Source organism: Bos mutus, chromosome 18, assembly GCF_027580195.1.
Source record: "Bos mutus isolate GX-2022 chromosome 18, NWIPB_WYAK_1.1, whole genome shotgun sequence".
NCBI lineage: Eukaryota > Metazoa > Chordata > Mammalia > Artiodactyla > Bovidae > Bos > Bos mutus.
Genome location: NC_091634.1, coordinates 14,468,945 through 14,488,632, shown reverse-complemented (window position 1 = coordinate 14,488,632; position 19,688 = coordinate 14,468,945). Strand labels below are relative to the sequence as shown.

Here is a 19,688-nt window from a genome sequence, read left to right as displayed (position 1 = left end):
AAACTTCCATACTATTTTCCATAGCAGCTTCACATGTATTGGTACAGTTTTAAGTGCTGGAAATAATCTAATTTAATACTTGCAGCAGCCCTGTAAGGTAGGTGCTATTAATATCCTCCTTATTAATTGAGGAAACTAAGCACAGAGAGGTGAAGTGACTTATCCAAGGTCACACAAAGGAGTGGCAAGGCAGGAATTTGGATCCAGCCCAGCTTATTCTTAATCATTGTGTGTGATGCTTTCTTTTTAAAAATTTTTAAATTTTCATTATTTATTTATTGGCTGTGCTGGGTCTTTGTTGCTGCATGGACTTCTCTAGTTGCGGCCAGCGGTGGCTACACTCTAGTTGTAATTTGCGGGCTTCTCATTGCAGTGGCTTCTCATTGCAGTGGCTTCTCTTGTTGCAGAGCATGGGCTCTAAGGAGCGGGTTTCAGTAGTTGCGGCACATTGGCTCAGTAGTTGCAGCTCCCGGGCTTTAAAGTACAGTCTCAGTTGCTGTGACTCATGGACTTAGTTGCTCCGCAGCAGCTGGAATCTTCCTGGACCAGGAATCGAACCCGTGTCTGCTGCCTTGGCAAGCAGAATCTTTACCAGAGCCACCAGGGAAGCCCTGTATGATGCTTTTTAAAGCCAGGAGAACCGGGTGCTCATTCCGACTCTGCTGTGTGACATCAAGCAGGGCCTTCACCACTCAGAGCCTCAGTTTGCTTTCTGTGAAATAAGAGAATGATGGCACTATGGCGTAGAAGGACAAAGGGTAGCTATCTTATAGACACTCCCCCTGAGCTTCCTCACCCCAAGCACACCTTTGGCAGAGGTTTGGAGTCTGCGGGCCGGGCACCGTCTAGGGGCGGGGCCTTGGTCGCCCTGGTCCAATGGGAGCCCGGGGGCGGGGACCTCCTCCCAGCTCTGTCCAGCACACGAGTCCTCCACGCAGTTCCATCTACCCCGCGGGTGCCTCTGGTGTCCCCAGAGGTCTCCGACCCCAGCCCGCCCCCAGCCCACCCGCCCGGCCTTCAGCCCCCTCCTCAGTCCCCGACTTCAGACCGACTTCAGACGCCTCGGGCTTCGACATCATGGGTGACGGAGGAGAGGGCGAGGATGAGGTCCAGTTTCTGCGGACGGTGCGTATCTCTGTGTTGGGATCTCTGGGACTGTCTCTCGGGTCCCTCTGAGTGTCTCTGTCTCTGAACTCTCTGCCCTGATTGCTTGTGGTCACTGAGACTCACGGTATCTTCCTCTATCCCTGTGGGTGACTGTCACTCTTTCTCTTTCTCTCTCAGTCTTCCCCTACCTTCCTTGCCAGAGAACCAGCAGAATTTGGGACTGCAAAATGGGGAGTGGGGGTGTCTTCTGCCACCTTCTCTGACACTAGCAATTTGTCCCAGAGAACGGGGCCGCTGAGAGAGCACCCCCCTCCCACCTCTCTGGAAGCAGGCACTTGGGGAAGGTGGTTCTAATTCCTGAGCTTAATTTAGCTGTCCCCCCCCCCCCCCCCCCACCTAGCCCTAATTCTCTTCTTGCTTCAGACTCTGACCTATTTAAATTCTTGGGAAGGGGGCTGGTGTGGGTTGACAGACCGAACTCCTTTGAACTCCCAGCCCTGGAGGGTCTCCTGAGGGTCCCTCTGGTTCTGGTCTTCTTTCTTCCCCCACTTGGTCTTCAGAGGAGGGTCAAATATGGATGCTAATGGTCTCTGGGTGGTGTCTCTCCGGATCTGTCTCTTTGGGTTGTCTGCACCTCTGTCTCTCTCCATCTCTGTCTCCCTGTCTCTGGCTTTGTTCTTCAGCTTCAGGCCATCTGCGTTTCACACTGCGTCTTCAGTGTCAAAGACTGTGTCTCTCCCCGCATTTCTGATCCTTGGCTGGCAGAGGGTGGGGGGGGGCAGGGCAGGGTACTGGAACAACAGGTGTCCCTCCCAGAATAGACCGTTTTTCTGGGGCCTGGGCAGGGGACAGGGAGAGAGAGGATGGAGGAGGGGCTGCCCATCTCAGAGTCCTTCCCATTTTTCCTCCCAGTGGTTCTGCTTGGTGTAGGGGTGTGAGGAGGGGAGGGGACGTTCTTAGTCCTGGGCCAGGTCTGCTGATCCTGCACTAGCCCTTCCCCACCCGCTCCCGGCCCTGGGAAATGCTGACACAGCATTCGGCCCCAGAATAGGGCCCTGGTGAGCCAGCTCTGGTTTCCTGGGAGGGAGGAACAGCTGGGGCTGGTAGTGAAGGATGGGGACAGCTGGACATTCGGCCACGGGAGGAGGCCTAGCTTCACCCTAGACGCTTGCCCCAGCCCCAGCCCCTTAGCAGACATCATGGGTTGGGCTCTGCCCTGCTCCCCAGCCCTAATAAGACCATGGCCATGGCTATGAGCCCTTGAGCAGCCACTCTATGTCAGGCGCCATGCCCAGGGCCTCAACCTCCAGAGGCATCTAATTATATCCTTGCCGCTCTATCTTCTGAGGTAGGGCCCTATCTTTATCTCCCTGGGAGTTTTGAGGGAAACCGAGGCCTGAGTGGCAGAGTCACTGACCAAGGTCAAGGCCAGGAAGTGTCATCTCTGGATGCCCCTGGGTACAGCTCTCCTGCTTTCACAAGAGGAAAACTGGACTCTGACTTGCCTGGGTAGTCAGCGTTGGGTTCTAGAGGCTTGGCCTTGGCATCTCTTGGCCCCAGACTGGGTCCATTTTACTGAACTTTTTTGAGGTTATCAGGTGATTTTCTCAAACTCTCATCCCACTGGTAAGAAATATATTTTATATTGCAACCCAGTACATGCATCTATACACATGTATTATAAAAAGTCAACTTTGTTGAGTTATAATTGACAGGCAATAAATTGTACCCATTTTAGGTGTTATAGTTGACAAGCTGTACATGCCCATGTAACCATTATCATAATCAAGACATAGGATACTTCCTTTACCCCAGAAAGTTCTGTTGGGCTCTTTTCAATAATCATCCTGGCCATCTGCTTTATGTCACCATAGATTCCATTAGTCACTAACCAGTGTTTTGTGTAAAGTATATGCTCATTTGTCTTGCTTCTTTTGCACACTGTAATATTTTTGACATTAATCTATGTAGCATGTATTAAGAATTCATTCCTTTTTTGTTGCTAAGTATTCCTTTGTGAATATGCTGCAATTTGTTTATCGGTTCACCTGCTGATGGACATTGGGTTGCCTCCAGTTCATGATATTATGCTCAAATTAGGTGCACTCACACACGCCTATTTTTAACTGAAACAAGTTTCATAAAATGTAGGTAGCCCTTAGAACACGAGGGGCATGCTGCTATTTTCTGTTCTTGCTCTACTTTTATTTCACTTTTTAAGCATGATGGCCATGGTCCCCAAATTCCTTTCATTTCCTTCTGATGCGTGGCAACATCCAGCCCTGCGCAGGCTGGGATTCATCAAAGCTTGGCCCAGGTCAGAACCTCCTGGGGACTGGCTAATGGTCCAGATTCCCCGCTGACCCCAGAGCTACTGAATCAGGCTCATGGTGTTGAGGGGGAGAGTAGGGCAGCTAGGACGTTGCCTTTTTAACCAGCCTCCTCCCACTTCATTCTGATGCAGGAGAAAGTTAGAGAATCATTGGCATAGGGATTAGGCTCCCTGTCTCTGGTTTACATCTTGATTTTGCCATCTTCCTGTTTCCTAACTTTAGGCAAGTGATTTTTATTTTTCTTTCTGAGCCTCAATTTCCCAGTCTGGAAAATGAGTACAAAAATATGTACCCTAAGGGTTCAAGGGGTACATGCAAATATGCCTCTGAGCTCATCTCCCACTTTCTCCCTTACTCTTGAAGACAGCACCACCAGGCTGTCTCCCTTGCTTTTTCTATTTTTTTAATTATTCATTTATTTGGCTGCACCAGGTCTTAGTTGCAGCATGTGGGATCTAGCTCCCGGACCAGGGATCAAACCTTGGGCCCCCTGTTATTGGAAGCACAGAGTCTTAGCCACTGGACCACCAAGGAAGTCCCTCCTTTGCTTTTTCTGAACACTCTCAGCCCCAGGCCTTTGCACAGGCTGCCTCCTCTTCCTGGAACATTCTTCCTCCAGAGATGATCAGGCCTGATTCTTTCTTGTTATTCAGACAAGGTTCAGCTCAAATGTCATCTCCTTGCAGAGGCAGTCACTTCACCCCCCTCACTGATGTCATCTCTACCCCAAGAGCCACTCACTTACATCACCCTGAGTTATTTTTTCCATAGCACTTATTACTGAAATTAAAATTATAAATTGATTCACCTGTTTTTTTTCTTCACTGAGCAGCATGCAGGATCTTAGGTTCCCAGACCAGGGATTGAACCCATGCCCCCTGCAGTGGAAGCATGGAGCCTTAACCACTAGACCACCAGGAAGTCCCTGATTCACCTGTTCATTACATCTCCCATAAGGATGTCAGTTCCACAGCCAGGGATTTTGCCTGCTTTATTTGCTGTTTTATATCCACACGTAGTCAGTGTCTAGCACAGAGCAGATGCTCAGTGTTTATTAGATGCATGTAAAGCCCTGAGCATGAAGTCTAGCAGACAGCAGGTGCTTGATAAATGCAAACCATACGATCCTTTTGAATAGATAGCATACGCCCGGATGTCGGGGTTGGGGGTTATAGAACAGGGTAGTCCTGGGGCTCCTCCTCCCAGGCTGGATAGAAAGAAAGAGGGCTGTCTGTGGGGAGTGAAGCCCAGGATTTGCTGGAAGGACTAGGGACTGTGTGACTTCCAGCAGGATGCCTAACCTCCTTGAACCTATTTCCTTGGCTGTAAAATGGAATAATCACTGCCTTACTTGGTGGTTAAACACTGAAGTCTCCATCAGTATTTCCCCCCCCCATCAGTTGTGATTGAAACCTCTGTCAGTAAAAATGTTGAGCATGCCCCTAAGTACATTTATATTAGTTATAAATGTAATATAGGCTACTCAACTAACATATCAAGAAGCAGTCTAGTGTTCTAAGAGTGAGGCATATTGGGAATTCCCTAGAGGTCCAGGGCTTTCACTGCCAAGGGCCTGGGTTTGAATGGGGAAAAAAAAAAAAAAGCAGTGTGTGGCATATAGAGCCGCAGCATTGGGATCAAATCTCAGCTGTGTCATATTCCGGCTGTGTGACCTCAGGCAAGTCACTTCACCTCTCTGGGCCGTGTTTCCACAGGTTCAAATACTAGGACTTATCTCAGAAGGTTGTTTATTTTACCTACATTTTAAATTTATTTCAAGCTTAGAGAAAAGTTGTGAGGTTAGCTCAAAGGACTCCCATGTAGCCTTCAGTCATTTTCCCCAGATGTTAAGATGCGTTCCCTTCCCTTCTCCTTCTCCCTCTCTCCAAATGTCTTTTCCTAAACTGTTTGAGAGTAGGTTGTGGACATGATAACCTTAACTCCTAAATCCTTCAGTGTCTGATTATTAAAAAAACACGGGCTCTCTCTTACAAAGGGGAAGATGATGGCTCAGATGGTAAAGAATCCACCTGCAATGCTGGAGACCTGGATTTGATTCTTGGGTTGGCAAAATCCCCTGGAGAAGGGAATGACAACTCACTTCAGTATTCTTGCCTGGAGAATCTCATGGACAGAGGAGCCTGACAGACTACAGTCCATGGGGCCTCAAAGAATCAGATAGAACTTAGCACCTAACACTTGGTTATTGTTGGTGGTCTCTCACAAAACCACAGCACAGTTATCAAAATCAGATTTCATGGGAACTTCGCTGGTGGTCCAGTGGTTAAAACTCCACGATTTCAATGCAGGTGACATGGGTTTGATCCCTGGTTGGGGAACTAAGATTCCACATGCTGTGCAGCATGGCCAAAAAAATAAATAAAAATCAGGAGATTTACTATGGTTGTGATTCCATCATCTAATTCACAGGCTGTACTCACCTGTCACCAGCTGTCTCTATACCATCTTTACATCTATACTCCCCTTTAACCAGGATCCAGTCCAGGCTCTGGCACTGCATTCAAGAGTCACTAGGCAGCACTCCTTAAATGATAACTACTATTAAAACAACACACAAAAGAAAAGTTAGAGAACACTGAGCTTAAAAGCCATTTAACTCCAGGCGCCCATATTTCCCATCCTTGTGGACCCCCACCTGGGAGTCCTCTGGAGCCACTTGGCGTGGGTGCGTGCTAAGTCGCTTCAGTCGTGTCCAGATCTTTGCAACCCCATGGACTGTAGCCCGCCAGGCTCCTCTGCCCATGAGATTGCCCATGATTCCAGGCAAGAATACTGGAATAGGTTGTCATGCCCTACTCTAGGTGATCTTCCGGACCCAGGGATAGAACCCGTGTCTCTTACGTCTCCTGCCTTGGCAGGCAGGTTCTTTACCAGGGCGCCACCTGGGATGTCCGGAGACCGTTAGACTGGAGTTCAAATACCAGTTCCTCCTCTTATCAACCATCTGGCCTTGGACAGGCCATGTCCCCTCATTGAGCCTCAGTTTCCATATTTTAACACTGGGATGACACTGGCTCGGATCTCATGGGGATTTTAGAAGCGTGCAGCGCCCTCAACACGAGCCCCTACTGGATAGCTGGCGAGGGTGGGCGTTACTAGCAGTATCTTTTTCACGAGAGGAAGGGGTGGACCGGGGGGCGGTGTCCTGGGGCGGCGCCGCCCCTGACGCTCCGCCCGCCCCCAGGACGACGAGGTGGTCCTGCAGTGCAACGCCACGGTGCTCAAGGAGCAGCTCAAGCTCTGCCTGGCCGCTGAGGGCTTCGGCAACCGCCTCTGCTTCCTGGAGCCCACCAGCAACGCCCAGGTCTGTGTGGGACAAAGGGAGAGGGGGTCTGACGAGCAGAGAGGCTGGGACCTGAAGAAAGGGGTCTGGGGGGGGTCTGGAGAGGGGGTGCTCTCCCCACGAGGGAAAGGGGCGAGGTCTGGGGTGGGCGAAGGTCTGAAAAGAGCGGGGCGGAGGGTCTTCAATCCAAGGCAGAAGGGCCGGGAGGGTCAGGGGGTGCTAGCAGGGGGCTGACTAGGGAGGGGGCTGGAGGTTGAGAAGTGGAGGGAGTTTGGGGTCTGAGCCTGAGGTGTACTCAGGATCTAAGGGAGGAGGTGACCTGGGGGGATGGGGTTGGGGCTGGGAGAGGGAGGGGATCTGGAGACTGACTGAGGACGCGGCTGGGGGCCTGAGGTGCCTGGGGTGGGAGGCTCAGGGGGGCGGCGTGAATCCGTGACCGCCGTTGTCTGAGGGAGGGGCAGGAGCTAGGCCTGTCTGCTGGTGATGGCGGGAGGTGGGGGTTCTCTGCGGAGAGGGCCAGGAGGAGGCTCCAGGGTTGGAATGGGCGCAGTGTGTATGCCGGGGCGGGGCGGGGCGGGGGGATGAGGCCTCCTATGAGATTAGGTGGGGTGTGGAAACTTCTGTGAGGTTCGGGCGGGATAAAAGAGTGTGCAGGAGGAGGAAAACAGGTATTTCCCGGGATGTTGGCGCGGATGTGGGATGTCTGAAGTGGACGGCAGAGGGCAGGGCTTCTTGGAGGGTTGGGGTCAGGTCTGGGTCTCTAAGGGGTGTAGGTATTTCGATTAGGGGCAGGGGGTGCACCAGCACTTTGGAGCTTTCAGGGCCCCGTTCACCTCTCCCTACCCGCCCCGTCCCCCAGAATGTGCCCCGATCTGGCCATCTGTTGCTTTGTCCTGGAGCAGTCCCTGTCTGTCCGAGCCCTACAGGAGATGCTGGCCAACACCGTGGAGGCCGGCGTGGAGGTGAGGCTCCCCCAGGCGGGATGGGTGGTGGGGACAGATGGGAAGACCTGGGGGTCATTTACCGTCCTCTCTTCTTCCTCTCTCTGCCCTGCCCCCCGCAGGCCCTCAATTTGGATAAGTGGGTAGGTCTGGCCTTGGGTGTCATCTGTTCTTGCCACCTCTCCTGACCCCAGGCCTGCCTCTTGGGCTCACATCCTGCACACAGGGGTTGGGGGTCTCCCCCACCCCAGTTGTCAAGGTCTGTGGAGCCCAGAAAAGGCCAGGCAGGCAGGAAGGAAGGGGTGGAGGCTTTTGAGCCCCCTGTTCCCCCACCTGTTCCTTCCTCCTCTTTTCCTTTCCTCCAACCCCGCTCCCAGCTCTTCTCCGCATGGGACCTCTCCCCTCATCACCTCCTGCCGCCCCAAGTGTGGGTCCCCTCTGGTCCAGGAGTGGGTCCGCCATGTGATCACGTGGCCCCATCACATGGCCCCCTCAGAGCATGGGCATGTGATGGGCATGTGATGGGGGCATGATGCCTTCAAGCACCTGGGTGTACCCACCCCTCCAAGAGGGGCTGAGTCTCCTTGTGCCCAGGGGTGAGAGGGTGGTGGAAGCACAGGGCAGGTCTCTATGGACGATGCTCCAATGTAACAACTGGCAGGACAGTACCGGTGCACAGACGTGTTATGACGGTGACAGCAGAGGGGCCAAGGTCTGTGGAACATGAGATACGGGGCTTCCCTGAGTGACCCTAGGAATCTGAACCTCTGGAAGAGGGGTTCAGCTCCCTGGGTGACTTTGGGGCCTGGCTAACAAGTTGAAGGAGGCGAGGAGGACAGAGTGGGCTTTGGGGAATATAAAACACCCCATCCACAGGCTTCTCAGAGACCAGATGCTGCTTCCCTGGGGAAGCAGGGAAGCTGAGGCAGAAAATCTGTTTCTGGTCTAAGCTGAGTTTTCTTCGAATCCAGGCCTGAGAATGGTGTTTTCTGGGGAGCATATTCCCCCCTGGTAGGCCAGATGTTTCGGGGGGCCCTGTTCTCACTCTGTGCCCTCTGTGCCCCCACAGTCGTCCCAGGGTGGGGGACACAGGACACTCCTGTATGGCCATGCCATCCTGCTCCGGCACGCGCACAGCGGCATGGTGAGTGCATCCAGGAGGGGGCGGGGCAGGGGGTGAGGGGGCAATGCCCGCCAGGAGGCTGACTCCCTGCTCCAACCCTAGTACCTGAGCTGCCTCACCACCTCTCGCTCCATGACTGACAAGCTGGCCTTTGACGTAGGACTTCAGGAGGATGCAATAGGTACAGGGGCTGGAGGCAGGGGGTGTGATGGGGACACTGCAGGCAGCGAGTTGGGGTGCAGGTCTGCACCCCAGACCTTTGGAACTGAGAGTCTTGGGGTGTGGATAGACATATTCCGGACAGAGAGACTTGGGTAGACGTGGGGGAACTCTAGGCAGAGAGTCTGAGGGTGGGAATGGGAAACTGAGGCAGAAGTAATAGGAGAATTTGGGGAGGAGGGTTTGGAAGGCTTCGTGGCTGGGAATACCTTGAGGAAGAGCACTGTTACCTGGAAAATTCCATGGACAGAGGAGCCTGGTAGGCTACAGTCCAGGGGGTCGCAAAGAATCAGACATGACTGAGTGACTGAGCACACACGCACACACATTCAGAGAGCCTTTCCCACCCCCGCCCATAGGAGAGGCCTGTTGGTGGACGACGCACCCAGCCTCCAAGCAAAGGTCAGAAGGAGAGAAGGTCCGAGTTGGCGATGACCTCATTCTTGTCAGTGTCTCCTCCGAGCGCTACCTGGTGAGCAGTCCCTCCCCCACCACAGCACCTACTGTGCCCCGGGGCTGGGGGTCATGGGATCCACCCCATCTCCTCATCATGGGTTTGCTTGGTCTCTGGCCCCAGTGTCCTGACTCGCAGTTTCCGGTTTCCATCCAGTTTCTGGTTTCTGATGCCCCATTTCCTGACTTGATCCCCGTTTCCTGATCTGTGACCTCTAATTTTCTGTCTGCCCATTTCTTGGCTTCCACTTTGGTTTCTGACTGACTCTGGAACTATTGTTCACACCCTATCATCTCTGACCCCTACATCCTGGTGGCCTCCAGCACCTGTCGACAGCCAGTGGGGAGCTCCAGGTTGACGCCTCTTTCATGCAGACACTGTGGAACATGAACCCCATCTGCTCTGGCTGTGAAGAGGGTGAGGACCCCAGGCTTCTAGACCCTAAGCAGATACCCCCAAATCAGACCTCCAACCTCACTCCTCAGACCCCATCTCTAGATCTCCCAATTATAACCCTCACTTAGATCTCCAACTGACCCCAAGTCTGAGACTCTAGAGCTCAAATCTCCAAACTGATTGTCAGATTCTAAATTCAGACTGCAAAGCTTAGATGCCAAACTCAAGTCCTAGAGGTCAGACCCCTAAACTCAGATCCAAAGCTTTAAACATTAAATCTGGAGCTTATCTCTTAGACTCAAAGCCTCTAAAGGCAAGCACAAGCTTATCCCTCAACCCCCAAAACCAGCCCCCCAAATTCAAACTCAGATCTCCAATCTAAGACCCCTAATTCAGACTCAAACTCAGCCAATCAACCTCAAACCTCCAACTTTAACCTTAAATCTCCAATACCATCTCCTAGTTCAGACTGCCATGCTAAGACCCTGAATAAACTGGCCCTAAAACTTTGACCCCAAATCTCACACATCAAACCTCAGGGCCTTAAGCCAGACCCAAGCTGAGACTCAAGTCACAGATAACAAAATTCAGGCCTTAATCTCAGACCCTCAAATCCACCAACTTGTAACTACAAAGCTCGTATCTCCCCAGACTCACACCCAAAAATTAAAACTTTCAAACCTCAGACCTCAAACCTCAGATACTAGCCTCAGACCTCCAAAGTAACACTCAAAATTCAGATCCCAACTTCAGATCCAGCCATTGTACTTCTAAACCCAGGCCCCAAAGCAAGCCCTGGAACTCAGACCCCAGTGTCAGGGAATATTAGACCCAAATCTCTGATGACGTTTTCTGACCCAACGTCAAAAATCCAAACTCAGACCTTTAAACCCCAGACCTGCAAACCTGCCAACCTCAGCCCCACACACCCAGACTGCCAAAATTATATCCCCCACCTCAGACCCCAAATCTCATGCCCCCAGCTCAGGCCTCAAACTGAGCCCAAATCTCAGACTACCACTTTGTACCTTCAAACTCAGATGAAGGGGGGTCTCAGATTGCAGACCCCCAAACCCGGCCCCCAGCTTCCCACAGGGCAGAAGGAAGGCCCCCAGTTTTGGTTCCAGACCTTTTGGGGGCTCCAGCTCCCCGTGACCACCTGCCCTTGCTTCTCGTCCAGGCTATGTGACCGGTGGCCATGTCCTCCGCCTCTTTCATGGACACATGGATGAATGTCTGACCATTTCCCCTGCTGACAGTGATGACCAGCGCAGGTCTGGGCTTGGGGACAAGAGGGTCTGGGGTCTTGGGGCTGGAGGTTGGGTGGCAGAGTTTGGCTGGGGGACTGGACCCTGAACCCTTGACCTTGCTATCTTCCATGTACGCAGACTTGTCTACTATGAGGGGGGATCTGTGTGTACCCATGCCCGCTCCCTCTGGAGACTGGAACCACTGAGAATCAGGTACAGGTCGGGTTGGGGGAGGCAGGCTGCAGGGGGGTGTGAGGGGTTCCTGGGGGGCCTGGGAGGAGAAGAGGGTTTTGGAGGAAGAGCTGAGGAAGAGACTGGAGGGTTCTGAGGGAAAATCTGGGGTCCCTAAGGGAGTAATGAAGGTCCTTAGGGGTCTTGGGGGTGGTGAGGGTTCCTGAGGGAGAGATCGGGGGTCCTGACTGAAACTGTGGGAAGTGGAGGGGAGAAAATGACAGATCTGGGAAACTTGGGTGCACCAGAATTATCTGGGGAAGCTCTGAGGAAGCGATGAGGGCTTGAGAGAAGTTTGGGGTTCCTGAGGGAGACCTGGGGGTCCTAAGAAAGATCTGAGGGCTCGGAGGAAGGCTTGGGGCCCCCTGGAACAGGGTAGAGGGCTTGAGAAGGTTTCAACAAAGACTGTGGTGTCCACTGGGAGAACTGGGGGGCCCTCTGACCCCCACCTCGTCCTTACCCTTTGCAGTTGGAGCGGGAGCCACCTGCGCTGGGGCCAGCCGCTCCGCATCCGGCATGTCACCACTGGGCGGTACCTGGCGCTCGTTGAGGACCAGGGCCTCATGGTGGTTGACGCCAGCAAGGCCCACACCAAGGCCACCTCCTTCTGCTTCCGCGTCTCCAAGGTTGGTGCAATCAGGATGCCCGCGCTCACCTGGAGCTCTAAATTCCACTCCAGCCCCACCTCACACTTTGCAATCTCTTGTCAGAGGCGGGGGTTCCCCATTAAACTCACAGGCAGAGGAGGCTGACCTCTGACCCTTGCCCCTGTAGGAGAAACTGGATACAGCTCCCAAGCGGGACGTGGAGGGCATGGGCCCCCCGGAAATCAAGTATGGGGAGTCACTGTGCTTTGTGCAGCACGTGGCCTCAGGCTTGTGGCTCACCTATGCTGCCCCGGACCCCAAGGCCCTGCGACTTGGTGTGCTCAAGAAAAAGGTGGGTGCCTGGAATGGGGAGGGATGGGCTGCAGGAAGGGGACTGGGGGTGGTCATGCTTGGACCTTCAGGGTTTGAGCATGGGATTGAGAGAAAGAAAGGCTGAGAGAGAAACTGAGATTGAGAGACACAGGAAAAAAGAAATTTTATATATTTAGTGGGAGGGAAGTTCAAGAGGGAGGGGAAATATGTATGCTTATGGCTGATTTTCATTGTTGTATGGCAGAAATCAATGCAGCACTGTAAAACAATTATCCTCCAATTAAAAATAAATTAAAAAAGAATGAAAATAAAGTGAAACATTTTGGAGGATTTTGTCAAATTATACTAAAAGCTAAAAAGATATGTCCTTTGGCATAAGTAATTCTGATGTTAGACATTTATCGTAAGGGAATCAATTGGATAATTGTACAAAGATTTGGGTATATTTATCAATGTAAATGTCCAGTTAAAAAAGAATATATATATATATGAAGAGAGAGAGAAATATAGACAGACATGAAGACATAAAAATAGAGAAAGATAGACAGAAATAAGAAAAGACAGAGATGGAAAGAAAAAGATGGACAGTAACAAACTGAGAATAATATTCAACCAAGTATTGAGTAGCCCAGTTGTTCTGGATGTATATGTGGAAAAATAGGCAAGCTAGATTGACCTGTTCCCTGCCTTCCCCATGCTCAGACACTGGCTAAACTGTCTCTAATGAAGTACATAGTTTTACAACCGAACAGTAGGAAAGCTATTAATACTTTTGATAGAGGGAACAGCATGTGCAAAGGCCCTGAGGTTGGGAATGAAGTTGGTCTGTTGCAGTCACAGAAAGGAGATCTAGTTTGGCTGGAGGAGAGTGAGCAAGGGGTGGATTATAGAGATGAGGGCAGAGAGGGGATGGGAACAGATTGTGTAGGGCCTTGTGGGCTGTGGTGATGGAGGTGTGGGGGGTGGGGAATCTTGACTCTTACCCTGTATGAGATGGAGCCACAAGAGAGTTTTGAGCAGGCCTGGGGGTGACCTGATTAAGGGTCACAGGGTTCCTGAGCTGCTTGTGGGAACAGACTATGGGAGTGAGCAGAGCTGGAGGAGGGAGATGGGGTGGGAGGGGGCAGGTGGGGATAACAGTGGACAACACAGGGGTTTCTGTGGAATGAGGAAAGGCAGAAGAGCCTGGTTGTATTTTGAGGGCAGAGCCAACTGGATTTTCTGACAGATTGGATATCAGGATCAAAGGGATAGGGATTAAGGATGAGGCCATTATTTTTGCCCTTTTTGTCCTGAGCAGCTGGAAGGAGGGAAGTGCCATTAAGCGAGTCAGGGACAGCCAAGTGTCAGTTCAGGAGAACAGGCCCCAGTGCCGAGAATAGAGACATGCAATAGACTTGCTAACGGAATAATTGGGAAGACCAGAGTGGCACCTGTTTGTAAAAAAAAAGTGAGGACTGAAGTTGGAGATACAAGAGCAGAGGATTTAGAGACAGGCCTGGACCAGAGAAGAGAATGTAGGAGTTGTTGGCAAGTGGATGATATTTAAAGTTGCTGGACTGGGTGGGGTCCTGGACTGGGAGGTCAGCTCAGGGGAAAGCCAGCTGCCATGATGGGCTCACCTTCCAGAAAGGTGTGCAGGCATTCTGTCTGGGACATGTTAGGTTTGGGGTGCACTAGGGCTTTCTGATGGGGGGGGATGTTAAATAAATAGGAGATACAAATGGAGAGGGTCTGGCCTGGACAAGATAGAGACAGAGAGGGAGAGAGTGAAAATCAAAGAGGGACCGAAAGAGAGAAAGAAGACAGATGCTTGGACTTACCTGGTGGTCCAGTGATTAGGAATCCACCTGCAGATGCAGGGGACATGGGTTGGATCCCTGGTCTGGGGAGATCCCATGTGCCTTGGGCAACAAAATCCAGGCACCACAACTACTGAAGCCTGCACTCCTTGACTTTGTGCTCCACAACAAGAGAAGCCACCGCCACGAGAAGCCCACACACTACAGGGAAGACCTAACACAGCCAAAACTAATAAATAAATAAAATTAAAAAGAGAAAGAGGCAGAGAGAGAGAGAGAGAGACAGAGAGGGAGGGAGGGAGAAAGAGACAGTGTGGGATAGACATGAGAGAGAGAGAGAAAGGTAGAGAGACACAAGCAGAGGACAGAGACAGAAGGATGGAGAAAGAGGAGAAAGCTAGAGGGGAAAAAAGAGAGAGGGATTGAGGATGAAAGACACAGAGACAGATGGGGAGGGATGGTGGGGGACTGGCAGAGATCTGGTGAAAGATGGGGGCAGTCAGGGGGCTAGAGAGTGGGTGGAGGTCTGGGGAACATGGCCCTTAGGGACTGGGTCCCCTTCCTGACTTCTCTGTTCCACCACTGCCAGGCCATTCTGCACCAGGAAGGCCACATGGACGACGCACTGTCACTGACCCGCTGTCAGCACGAGGAGTCTCAGGCTGCCCGCATGATCTACAGTACTGCCGGCCTCTACAACCACTTCATCAAGTGAGCCACCAGCCTGCCCTGCCCTGGGGGGCCAGGCCACACCTTGACCCCCATGCTTCTGGAGTTTTTGCACCTGACCATTACATCTCTATCTCTGACATTCACATGCCCAACATAGATAAACTCCTGACCTCTATACACTTGGGGCTTCCTTGGTAGCTCAGCTGGTAAAGAATCTGCCTGCAATGAAGGAGACCCTGGTTCAATTCCTACGTTAGGAAGATCCCCTGGAAAAGGGATAGGCTACCTACTCTAGTATTCTTGGGCTTCCCTGGTGGCTCAGATGGTAAAGAATCCACCTGCAATGCGGGAGACCTGGATTTGATCCCTGGGTGGGGAAGATCCCCTGGAGAAGGAAATGGCAACCCACTCCAGTATTCTTGCCTGGAGAACTCCATGGACAGAGGAACCTGGTGGACAGTCCATGGGGTGGCAGAGTCAGACACGACTGAGCGACTAACCACAGCTATACACTTGACCCCTAATCTGTCTCTACCAGTCATGACTTTGACATCACATCCCTGATCATTACCTAGTTTCACACCCCTGACACCCAGACCCTCGACCCTAGACATCCCTTAGCCGTGACCTATGCTTGCATGACGTGTCCTACACAGACGCTTTGCCCTTGGCGACTGTGTGAACTCAGGCCGATGCCCCTCTATCCCTGCGCCTCCGTCTCCCGCTCTGTTAAACAGGTGTATCTGTGGGAGTCCTGCGGGGACTCGGGGTGGGAGGGGGCGGGACTTGCACAGTGTTGCGGGTCCCTTGCTGACCAATGCGCGGTCCCCGCAGGGGCCTGGACAGCTTCAGCGGAAAGCCGAGGGGCTCGGGGTCCCCGGCGGGCACAGCGCTGCCTCTCGAGGGCGTCATCTTGAGCCTGCAGGACCTCATCGGCTACTTTGAGCCGCCCTCCGAGGAGCTACAGCACGAAGAGAAGCAGAGCAAGCTGCGCAGCCTGCGCAACCGCCAGAGCCTCTTCCAGGAGGAGGTGAGGCCACAGCCCAGGAGGGCATGGTCTGTGGGCGCGGGGGCGGGGCCTGTGAGAGGGGCGGAGCCTGCCGGGCCTGGAGAAGCGGTGGTCTGAGTGGAGCGAGGCAGGAGGAAGGACCTGTACTGTGTGAACAGAGCTGGGGAGCGGGTCATTAGGGACACGCGAGGGGGCGGAGTCTTGAGTGTCCTGACTGAGCGGTGGGCGTGGTTTTGGTGAGGGGCGGGACGTGTTGGCAGAGCAGGGGCAGGACCTGTGAAAGCAACTTGGGACCGGAGCCTGGAGGCCCCGGGCAGGACTTGTTTCCTTTCGTGGGAGGACGCGGCGCGGTGAGGCTAAGCTCTGAGCCAAGACAAGCCTGTGGAGGGAGGCAAGGCGTGAGAAGTCAGAGGCTGAGCTGCTGGCCTCAGGGGGCGGTGTCTGTAGGGGCGGAGCCTGCGGGATGGGAAGACAGAACCTGAGCGGGGCATGGTGAGGGTCAGGGCCAGAGAGGTTTTCGGGTTTCAGGTGGGTGGTGTAAGGAGGGACTTCAGCTTGAGTCAGAGGCTGGGAGTTTGTGTTTTACGAGGCTTGGTGGTCTCCCCTCGGCGAGAGGTCTGAGTGGGAGGGGCCGAGAGAGGTGAGAGGCTGGGGCTGGACAGAGGCCCAGGGTCAGATATTTCCACACGGTGATTGGGGAGCATTTTCATTTAGGGTCTAACAGCTTGGGCCCCCTTCCTCTTCAGGGGCTCCCATTCTGATGGGGGCGGCAGACTTAGAAATGATAATACTAACAATAACAAAATTTATGGCGTGGGATTAGTATACACAAAGTGTTTGGAACAGTACCAGCACATAGAAGATGCTATATTGACTACGGTTATTATTAGCGAATTTAGCCCTTACTGTATGTTATGGGTTTTGTATACCTGATATCCTCCCCCATAACCCCATGGGGGATTGTAATTCCCATATTGCAATGGGAATTACAATGGGTCACTGAGTCGCAGAGAGATTAAATAACAACCACTTATTGAACAGATATACCAGAGGGATTATAGTTGTCAACAAAACAGAAAAATCCATGTCCTTGTGGAGCTGACATGGGGGAGAGGATAAATGATCAATAAAATAGAGGGATTATAGGGTATATTAGATGATGATAATAAACGCTAAGGAGAAAAACAAAGCAGGGCAATAGTAGAGAGTGCTGCTGCTGCTGCTGCTGCTAAGTTGCTTCAGTCGTGTCCGACTCTGTGCTATCCCGTAGATGGCAGCCCACCAGGCTCCCCCGTCCCTGGGATTCTCCAGGCAAGAACACTGGAGTGGGTTGCCATTTCCTTCTCCAATGCATGAAAGTGAAAAGTGAAAGTGAAGTCGCTCGGTCATGTCCGACTTTTAGCAACCCCATGGACTGCAGCCTACCAGGCTCATCCATCCATGGGATTTTCCATGCAAGAGTACTGGAGTGGGGTGCCATTACCTTCTCCGAGAGAGTGCTGGGGTTGTTGCAATTTAAGGTAGAATGGTCAGGGACTTCCCTGGCAGTCCAGTGGTACTCCCAATGCAGGGGATGCAGGTTTGATCCCTGGTCAGGGAACTAGATCCCATTTGCCACAACTTAAGATCCCATTCCTGCAACTAAGACCTGGCCAAAGACATAGATATTAAAAATAAATAAAATAGAATGGTCGGGGAGGATGACCTGAATGAAGATAGGCAGTTACACCTACACCTGAGGGAAGGGAGATAGAACAAGTACAGGGGCCGTGAAGTGGGAGTGTGCTTGAGAGTTTCCAGAATAACCAGGAGGCTGAATTGACTGAAGCTGGGTGAGCTAGAGGAAGAGTGGGAGGGGATGAGCCGGGAGAGGTGACAGGGCCAGGCCATGGCGAGGACTTTTGCTTTGGGAGTCACAGAAGAGTTAGGTCTTTGAAAGTCACAACTGGCTAGGGGCAGAGCCACTCTGTATGACTCCAGCTGGTTGTGTTCTCTACCACGAGGCGCTGCATCTCTTACCATGAGCCCAGGATGTAGATACAATGGTTGTCATAGCAGCCTTATTGTCTGTTACTGCTGGAATGTATCCACAAATGTGGCTTCTCCATACGATGGCTATGGATGCCTCTCAGCAATGAAATGAACAAATGACAACTGTGTGAGACAATGCTCTTCATCTTTTTTAAACAAAATATTTATTTTTTTAATTGGCTGAGCTGGGTCTTTTTAGTTGTGCCATGCGGGATCTATAGTTTTGGCATCTGAACTCTTAGTTGCAGCATGTGGGATCTAGTTCCCTGACCAGGGATTGAGCCCGGGTCCCCAGTACCAGGAGCACAGAATCTTAGCCACTAGACTACCAGGGAAGTCCCACTGTGCTCTTAATCTTAAAATCTAGTATTGAGCAAAAGAATCCATGTACAAAAGGATACTTACTGTATATGTCAAGTTCAAAAAGAGGCAAAATGCCACTAGACTGTTTACCAATGTGCACATAGGTAGTAAGCATAGAGAGGCAAGGAAAGAATTTCCATACAAGTTAGGATGACAGTAATCCCTGGCCGAGAGAGTTGTATAATCAGGAGGGGCATCGAGGTGACTTCTAGGTGGCTGGCAATGCTCTCTTTCGAGGTTACACAAGTGTTCTTTATATTTGTTTGTTAAACCATAGTCACTTAATCTTTATTATTTGCAGATACTGTCTTTGCAAATATGCCTACTTGCTCAAATTTATTCGTAACCCTCCCCGCCACCAAATCAATACTTGTAGTGTATTTGTGGTCATTTGTGGACATGTACAGAGAGGAAAAAGTTTAAGTCAGCTGATGCCATGTTTCCAGTTGAGGTTGAATAAGGTGACAGTCTGCCTTTTTATTTCAACTCTCACCTGTAAACAAGTGTCCTTTTCATATTGGTATATTGAGAGCCACACTTCATATTTTTGTGCTTTTTTGTTAATTTTGTTGATTAAAATGACCCCTCAGCACAGTGGAAAAGTGCTATCTAGTGTTTCCAAGTGCAAGACAGCTGTGATGTACCTTTCTGAGAAAATACATGAATTACAGTGTCATTGGTTGTGATTTTAATGTTAATGAATCAACAGCATCTATTAAATTGGTGTCTTTAAACAGAAACACACATAAAACAAGAGTGTGTATTGATTGTTGGAAATGTTGTGCTCAGAGACTCAGAGATGCTCCCTGAGTTTCCTCTTTGAGCCATGATTCTCAGGATTCACTAATTCAGTGCTCACGTCGACTATACAGAACTTAGCTACTGTGAAAATCAAGAATTGATTGTGCATTTTTATGTGCTTTTCTGTATATCTGTTATAATTCAAAATGAAAGAAGACAAAAGGAGAGAGAGAAGGCAAACATCTCTCTGATGGTTAGTATGGAGAGTGAGCTGAGCCAAATGGGACCAGGAGTAGGGTGCTTGGAAGTGGAAAGGAGGAAAGAAAATGCTGGAAGGAGAAGCACAGATTCAGTCCTGATGTTAATAGGAATGTGTTATGCTGGGGACAGAGGCAGGGCAGGACAGAGTCAGGTCTGGGCAGCCGAGGAGGAGAAGAGGGAAATAGGAGTGAAGGTGGACACGGAGCCGGTGGCTCTGATTTAACATTATTTATGTATTTATTTGGGCTTCCCTGATAGCTCAGCTGGTAATGAATCCCCCTGCAATGCAGGAGACTCTGGTTCGATTCCTGGGTTGGGAAGATCTCCTGGAGGAGGGCATGGCAATCCACTCCAGTATTCTTGCCTGGAGAATCCCCATGGACAGAGGAGCTTAGTGGGCTACAGTTCATGGGGTCACAAAGAGTCAGACACAATTGAGCGACTAAGCACAGTACACGTGTATTTATTTATTTATTTGGCTGTACCTTACAGCATCTTAGTTCCCTGACCAGGGATTGAACCCATGCCCTC

The 19,688-nt window shown here is 51.4% G+C and overlaps 1 protein-coding gene across 1 annotated transcript in view; it reads left to right on the top strand.

The window, feature by feature from the left end:
- The first annotated feature begins 967 nt into the window (after positions 1–967).
- The window catches only part of RYR1 (ryanodine receptor 1), a 128,246-nt gene continuing 109,525 nt past the window's right edge, over positions 968–19,688 (top strand). The window contains exons 1-13 of the mRNA XM_070386741.1: positions 968–1,125; positions 6,646–6,828; positions 7,566–7,706; positions 8,755–8,829; positions 8,911–8,989; positions 9,387–9,499; positions 9,805–9,898; positions 11,058–11,151; positions 11,266–11,340; positions 11,828–11,984; positions 12,133–12,297; positions 14,670–14,791; positions 15,587–15,782. Of these exons, the coding sequence (XP_070242842.1) occupies positions 1,078–1,125; positions 6,646–6,828; positions 7,566–7,706; positions 8,755–8,829; positions 8,911–8,989; positions 9,387–9,499; positions 9,805–9,898; positions 11,058–11,151; positions 11,266–11,340; positions 11,828–11,984; positions 12,133–12,297; positions 14,670–14,791; positions 15,587–15,782 (1,542 nt within the window). The 5' untranslated portion in view covers positions 968–1,077. The remainder of the gene's footprint in view (positions 1,126–6,645; positions 6,829–7,565; positions 7,707–8,754; positions 8,830–8,910; positions 8,990–9,386; positions 9,500–9,804; positions 9,899–11,057; positions 11,152–11,265; positions 11,341–11,827; positions 11,985–12,132; positions 12,298–14,669; positions 14,792–15,586; positions 15,783–19,688) is intronic.